Source organism: Brugia malayi (genome assembly GCF_000002995.4).
Source record: "Brugia malayi strain FR3 genome assembly, contig: Bm_v4_ChrX_scaffold_001, whole genome shotgun sequence".
In the NCBI taxonomy this organism is placed as follows: Eukaryota; Metazoa; Nematoda; class Chromadorea; order Rhabditida; family Onchocercidae; genus Brugia; species Brugia malayi.
The window spans coordinates 1-8,140 of record NW_025062479.1 but is presented as its reverse complement, the minus strand read 5'-3'; the positions used below and the strand labels follow the sequence as shown (position 1 = coordinate 8,140).

General features: G+C 28.2%; 1 protein-coding gene across 1 annotated transcript; it reads left to right on the top strand.

Annotated features, from left to right (window-relative positions):
• Bm12795 (Uncharacterized protein) lies at window positions 1–5,348 on the top strand (the record flags this gene model as incomplete). The annotated part of the gene is made up of 2 exons (XM_043073072.1): window positions 1–663; window positions 5,265–5,348. 2 exons carry the CDS (start codon window positions 1–3, stop codon window positions 5,346–5,348), a joined length of 747 nt encoding a protein of 248 aa, XP_042929006.1.
• Window positions 5,349–8,140: the final 2,792 nt, after the last annotated feature.

Below are 8,140 nucleotides of genomic sequence, written 5' to 3'. Positions count from 1 at the left end.
ATGGTACCTCTTATCACTGCACCTCCTATCACGGTACCTCTTATCATGGTACCTCTTATCATGGTACCTCTTATCATGGTACCTCTTATCACTGCACCTCTTATCACGGTACCTCTTATCATGGTACCTCTTATCACCGTACCTCTTATCATGGTACCTCTTATCACTGCACCTCTTATCACCGTACCTCTTATCACCGTACCTCTTATCACGGCACCTCTTATCACTGTACTTCTTACCACCGTACCTCTTACCACTGTACCTCTTGTTACCGTACCTCTTACCACTGTACCTCTTGTTACCGTACCTCTTACCACTGTACCTCTTGTTACCGTACCTCTTATCACCGTACCTCTTACCACTGTACCTCTTGTAACCGTACCTCTTATTACTGTATCTCTTATCACCGTACCTCTTATCACTGTACCTTTCGTTACCGTACCTATTATCACTGCACCTCCTAACACCGTGTTTATTATTACTGTACCTCTTGTCACTGTACCTCTTACCACCGTACCTATTATCTTGGTACCTCTTATTATGGTACCTCTTATTACTGTACCTTTCTTTACCGTACCTCTTATCACTGCACCTATTATCACTGTACCTCCTAACACCGTATTTATTATTACTGTACCTCTTATCACTGCGGCTTTTATCACCGTACCTCTTATTACCTACCTCTTGCTACCGTATTTCTTATTACCGTACATCTTATCACCTATCTCTTATCACTGCGCCTTTTATTCCGCATTTTTCCCACCGTACCTCTTCTTACCGTATCTCTTATTACCATATCTGTTATTATCACTAATAAAAATGAATTGTTCTTTTTTTTCTAATTTTAAATTTTAATTCGTATTTATTATGATAATTAATTTTATTTGCTATTTATATATTTGCAATGATATAATATTTCATTTGATTTTTTCATTATAATAGGATAATTTTGGTGATGTGAAATTACATTATAATACAATTATACATCTTCTTCTTTTCTTTCTTTTTTCAAAAAAAAAAAAAGTTATTATGAAAATTTGAAATTTTATGAATTGATGAAATATGTAAGAAGATAAGTTTTTTTTTTTTTAAAAAAAATTAAGCACAAGTGATAAAAAATTATTTTGAAAATTTTAAGTCAGAAAAATTTGAAATGTTTGTGAAAATTTTTTGTCACTTTTGTAGCTGATTGAAACACACTGATAATAATAAATCAATTTTCAAATCGATTTATTGAGTAACAGTAGATCGATTTATGAGATAAAAAAAAAAAAAAATTATTTGTTGCACATAAGATTGATTTATTATTATCAAATAGATTAATTGATTTAATGGATAGGAAATGATTAAATTTTAGGAAAAAAAAAACTGTGAAAGACAAAGAATGAAATTAGTAGAATTAAATTGTTGGTTGTTTATGATAATAAAAATTAATTTGAAAATAAATGAATGATTCAGCTAAGATGTTCAGATCAATCTTATAAAAGTTCATTTTGATATATCTTATCAGCAAAACAATTGAAATGTGTTATTTATCAATTAGCTGTATGATCAGCGTAAGAGCGTTTAAGAAAAAAAAAAATTGATAAATTAACAAATCATTAAAAGTGCTTTCATTTGAATGCAAATGAATTTAGGAAAGGAGAAATTGTCACAAAAATGTCACACTGATTATAACTGATAGAATATTGATATTATAAAAATAATTTAACATTTAATATCCTTAATCTACTTAAATTACATTGATATTGTGATATGATAATATTGGTAAATTATTTACACTGATTTGATAATATTGATTAAATCAGTTGAATCAATTAATGCTTTTAAAGAATGCGGCATTGATCATTTAATGATTTAATGAGCAAAAAAAAAAAAAAAAAAAAAAATCATATTAAATTTCTCATAATTTCATTCAGTTTAACAGCAAATGTTTTGAATCTAATAGATTTAATCAATAATAATTAGGATTCTATAGCAGTTTTACTAATTATCAATTAATTAGTTATTTTTAAAAGTTATCAAATATAGTTCTGATAATAATATCATACTATCACGATTCAATTATTCTAAAAAAAGATTTGAGCGCAAAATTAAAATTATAAATTCAAATATAAGCATAAAACTGCTGAAATTGTTAAAATATGCATAAATTACGTAAAACTGATAGCTGTAATTATTTGAAACTATTACATACTGAATGGAATTATTTTTAATAAAAACTTTTCTTATTTAAATGAAAAAATTAATTTGACAAAAATATAATTTAAGCTAAAAATATAAATATAAAATTCTGCTTTTGAAACTTGAGTAACATTAGATGAAAAATTTAACACTTATTGGCTTGGCTAGTAGAGATATTATAACAGTTTATGTCAATTATAAATTTATCACTAAATATATTGTCAATCAAGATGCTCAATAGGTTCAAATATTTATGTAATAAAAAGGGACTTTAATTTTGCATAGCCAGGATTTTGAAATCATTTACCGAATTTATGAAATCATTTACCAAATTTATTGTTTCTAATATCTAATATTTATATGGACTGGGAGATTTCAATTGTTTTAGTGCTCGAATCAGTAAGTAAAATTCATTTTTTAAATAAAATTATATTAAAACTTACATATTTACAGTTGTTTTTTGCATTAAAAAAAATCATAATTTGGCACTTTTTCGTTCTAAAAAACTTATAAAATGTTTTATTTGTTATAAAGTGGTGCAATGTTGTTAAAGTTAAGACATTTTTTGAAAATTTGAACAGCTGCGTGAAACTGGATGTAAATTTTAAAACGGCTCTGTATTGGTAAATAAAGGTACAAGGTATGGCACGATATAGTAAATGAATTGAAAAAGCCTTACCAGTACAGGATCAGGTTCTGTTTTCTTTGAATTTCCGTTGGCTACAGCATGGAATTTTACATATATATATATATATATATAAAAGTGATAAGTAACAAATAACAACTTGATTTTGCCTTAGATTCCATTGAGATATTATAGATCCTTTCCCTTCTTGAATCCATGAAGTTTTTTAAATTTCCTTTCGATTTTTTTTTCTTGTGTGTTGATCACTTCCAGCATCGCCGTGAATTATTGCAGCATCTTCTATATAATTAAACTGTAATCATCCGAATCAACGCAATCATAAGTTTCCTTTATCGGTTTAACAAATTCACCTTTAATTTTTCTTCTTCGACGATAATCGATCAATTGTTGCTCTTGCTCCTGTAATGATGCAAAATGATGGGAAATGGTAAAAATTTAAACATTTACATGTAAGTCGACACAATACTTAAGTGACTACATGAAAGAAATAAAGTTTTTATCCATGAAAATTTGATCCAAAATTACTTAAACGCAATTTTTAGCACAAAAATGACTGACATAAGACAACAAGAAAGCCTTGAAATCTAGTACAGCATGATTAGGTAAGACACTAAAAATCGTACCTGATTTTTACCAATTCGGACACATATAATTGATCAAGCTCAATCAGCAATGCTTGTTGCGAATGTGTGTCCAGCTATTCAAATGAATCAAATCGCAGATGCACAAACTTTTCAGGATCAATACAATCAAATCCTGTTTGGATCTAAAACTTCGATGTTATTTTCATGATGCCTCATCTTGCCTTTCAAACTTGTGGATTGCTCTCAAATTTCATTAAATCTTGAAAAAAGATAATTCTTTCAAATTTTTTACTAAAAGCAAAACAGAGAGTCCAATTAGGTCCGGAATAAACCGATCAGTCCAACTCAGTTTTGCAAGCCTAAAGTACACACAAATGAATATACTTTTCAAGGAACCAGTTCGATTATTTCCCATCATTTTGCATAACCCAAAATTTTATTTTTCATTACAAACAGTTTTTAAGTGACACGAATAATAAACTAGCAATTTTTCATGGAATATCAATTCCTGAAGGACCTTTGATATGCTTGATACCACTGTAAATAACAAAAGAATTCTGTTATTGTTGAATCCAAGATCGACCATTAACAAATTCCATCATATTTACAAAGATTTCAATTATATCTGTGACCTAAACAACCTTAACTCTGAAGAATTAAAAAAATGTAATATATAGCTTTATTTTTTTTATAATTTTTGCAATGTCGCCTGAAAATCAATAGCTTTTTTAATTTAATGCGGAAAAATTTTTAATTTTGCTAAATTCTGTTTTAATTGAATGCCAAAAATGTCATAAAAATATAATTAATAAAAAAAAAAAATACATATTTTTGAACTTTATCTATTATTTAATTTGCATTGTACTTGATCTGCAAACATTTTGTTACGGATATTTGATAATCTATGCCACAAAGAAAGTTTAGTAAATTCACTTTGGAGCAAAATTACAATGTTAAAATTAATAATATTTGCAAATAGTAAAGATTTCAATTTAATTTTGACCAAAAAATTAATTTCAATTGCAAATTTATATATGCACCATTAAAAGATATTGACAATTTGTAAAAGTTTTTTAAATTTAATAAACTATTTTATATGCATAGCACCGGAGCTGGTCATATATAAAGTGATCATTTGATAGTTTAAACAATAAAAAAACTTTAATAAATAAGTTTTGAACAATATTTAATTAGCGTAGTTATTTCAACTGGTAACGGTTTTAATTCATTTTTAGAATTAAAATTTTTTTTATTTCAAATTAAATCTTACAATTTGTAAGAATTTCTGTATATTAAACAAGGAAATAAATTCTAGTAATATCAAATTTAATTTTAATTAGGTGTGAAAAGCACTTAAAATAGCAATTCATTAAAAAAAACATTCATTTTTTGAACGTAACTGATTATTTTATATGCATTATAAAATTCAAAATTTAATTTTAATTTTTATTAAGTGCTGAATTTGCTAAAAATAGCAATTAATTTAAAGGAAAATAGATATTTAAGATTTAGTTGAATTTGAAATCCTGTTTGTCAGTATGTAAAACTGGAATTTAGAAATTTTTTATGATCAAAAAAGCAGAAAAAGAGTGTTACTCGATGAATGATACACAACATCCTTTTTTGCGTATACATGCAAAGATTACACATTCTCTCCCCACTCACTTCTACTAAAGTATGTTGTTGGTTGGGTAATTAAGACCAGTAGAAAATTCTGCACGCACCCCCCTCATTCTTACTTCATCAGCAATTTTTTTCCTGATCCCTAGGTTTCTTGGTGATAGAGTTCTCCTTTCAAACTAGTGAAAGGGGACCCCTCTTCCAAACCATGATTATTACCTACATTTTAGTGGTGTGGTCCTGGCGAGAGTCGAACGCTCAACATAGTGATTAAAAGGCCAGCTGCTCTACCGGCTGGGCTATACACCAACTGAACAATCCCAATCGTTTTCAGCCATATTCAACAGTAACATAGATTTTATTAATAAATTAACCAATAGATGTTACAATATTAATAGCCGCAAACTTATCAAGAGATTTTAATGAGTGGAAAAAAAAAATGCCTTTAAGATACCAAAATTACCCCAATAGAAACTGATGGTAAAAACTAGAACCAATTTCCTTGTTTAATGTACAAAAACTACTACAAATTTTAAGATTTTGAAAGAATTCAAAATTTAAATTTGAAATAAAATTTATTTTTATTTCTTAAAATGAATTAAAACCATGATTAATTGAAAGTTTTAATCATTTTGCCGATGATTTTTTGCGCAAAACTTATTTACAAAAGCGTATTTTAATATTTAAACTATAAATTGATAATACAATATATGACCAGCTCTGGTACAATGCATATGAAATAATCAATTAAGTTCAAAAAATTAATATTTTTAGTAGTTTTGGAACTGAATTAAAATTAAAATTGATAATTCAGAACCAATTTCCTTGTTTAATGTAAGAAAACTATTACAAATTTTAAAATTTTTAAAAAATTCAAAATTTAAATTTGGAATAAAATTTAATTTTAATTCTTATTATCAAAATTTAATTTCAAGGAATGTTAAAAGTTTTAAAAAATACCATTTAATAAAAAAAAATTATTATATACGCATAGTGCGGAACTGGTCACAAACATTGTGGTCATTTGAAATCTTAAACAATATAATAATGCTTAGGCTTAGGCTTAAACTTAGTCTTAGGCTTGAGCTCAGGCTTAAGCTCAAACCTAGTCTTAGGCTTAGGCTTAGGCTTGAGCTTAGGCTTAAACTCAAACTTAGGCATAGGCTTAGGCTTAGGTTTAGGCATAAACGAAGGCTTAGGCTTAGACTTAGGATTAGGCTTAGGTTTAGGCATAAACAAAAGCTCGGGCTTAGGTTTAGGCTTAGGCTTAGGTTTAGGCATAAACGAAGGCTTAGGCTTAGACTTAGGATTAGGCATTAGTTTTAGGATTAGGCATAAACAAAGGCTTAGGCTTAGGCTTAAGCTTAGGCTTAGGCTTAAACACTAAGCTTAGGTTTAGGCTTATGCTTAGGCATAGACTCTAAGCTTAGGTTTGGCTTAGGCTTAGGCTTAGGCTTAAACTTAGTCTTAGAGTTAGGCTTAGACTTGGGCTTAGGCATTAGGCTTAAGCTTAGGTTTAGGCATAAACGGAGGCTTAGGCTTAGGCTTAGTATTAGGCTTAAACTTAAGCTTAGGCTTAGACATAGGCTTAGGTATAGTTAGGCTTAGGCTTAAACTTAGTCTTAGAGTTAGGCTTAGACTTGGGCTTAAACTTAAACTTAGGCTTGGGCTTAGGGTTAGGCTTAGGCTTAGGCTTAGGCTTAAGCTTTATTTCTAATCTTAAAAATTGATTTTGTTTTTTAAGTTTCATATTTTGCAAAAGTTTTTGTATATTAAACGGGGAAATAATTTCTAGCCTTATCAATTTTGATTTTAATTGAATGTTAAAACTATTAAAAAATATCAATTTATTTAAAAAAAAATTAGTTGTTTTGAAGACAATTGATTAAATTTATGCATTGCATGGGTAACGGTCAGTTACGGTGTGGTCAATTGACATAAACAAGAAAATAAACTTCAATAACTAAGCTTTTTTTAATATTTGAGAAGCAAAATTAATAAGATTTTTGACTTGTCGTAGATTTAATTCATTTCTGCAGCTAAAATTAATTTTTGTTTGAAACGTGAGATAGAATTTTATGAAAGTTTTATGATTTGCAATGAATCAAAACCTTTTTTGTATACTAGACTTTTTTCTACAATTTCTAGTAATATCAAATTTTACTTTAATTAAATGTTAAAACTGTTAAAATATATATATTCATTAAAAAAAGTTAGGTGTTTTGAGCTTAAATGATTAATTTATATACATTACATGGGTACTAATCATTTACAGTTGGTCAATTGATCAGCATGAATAATAAAATAAACTTTAATAATTAAGTTTTAATCAATATTTAATAAGCAAAATTAATTGAATTTTTAATTTTTAATTTTTCCATTTTTTTTTATTAAATGGTAATTTTTAAAACTTTTAACATTCCTTGGAATTAAATTTTGATTTTAGCAGGACTTCTTTTCTAGTTTAACATCCAAATACCCGTTCAAATTATCGGTTTTTTATAAATGTATTGTTTAAATTTGAAATATAAATTAATTTTAATTGTAAGAATGAACTAAATTTCAAGGAATGTTAAAAGTTTTAAAAAATACCATTTAATAATAAAAAAACTGATTATTATATACGCATAGTGCAGAACTGGTCACATACATTGTGGTCATTTGAAATCTTAAACAATATAATAATTCTTAGGCTTAGGCTTAAACTTAGTCTTAGGCTTACGCTTGAGCTCAGGCTTAAGCTCAAACCTAGGCTTAGGCTTAAGCTCAAACTTAGGCATAGGCTTAGGCTTAGGCTTATGTGAAGAAATGATGAAAATAGTGAAGGAATATGTGAAGAAATGATGAAAATAGTGATGAAATGATGAAAATAGCGAAGAAATGATGAAAAAGTAAAGGAATATGTGAAGAAATGATGAAAATATTGAAGGACATGATCACGCCCCATGGCCACGCCCCCATGGACCCGCCCTCTTCGCTCCGCCCCTGTCGGCCCGTACCTCTTATCACTGTACCTCATCACCGTACCTCTTATCACTGTACCTCATCACCGTACCTCTTATTACTGCACATCTTATCACCTATCTCTTATCACTGCGCCTCTTAT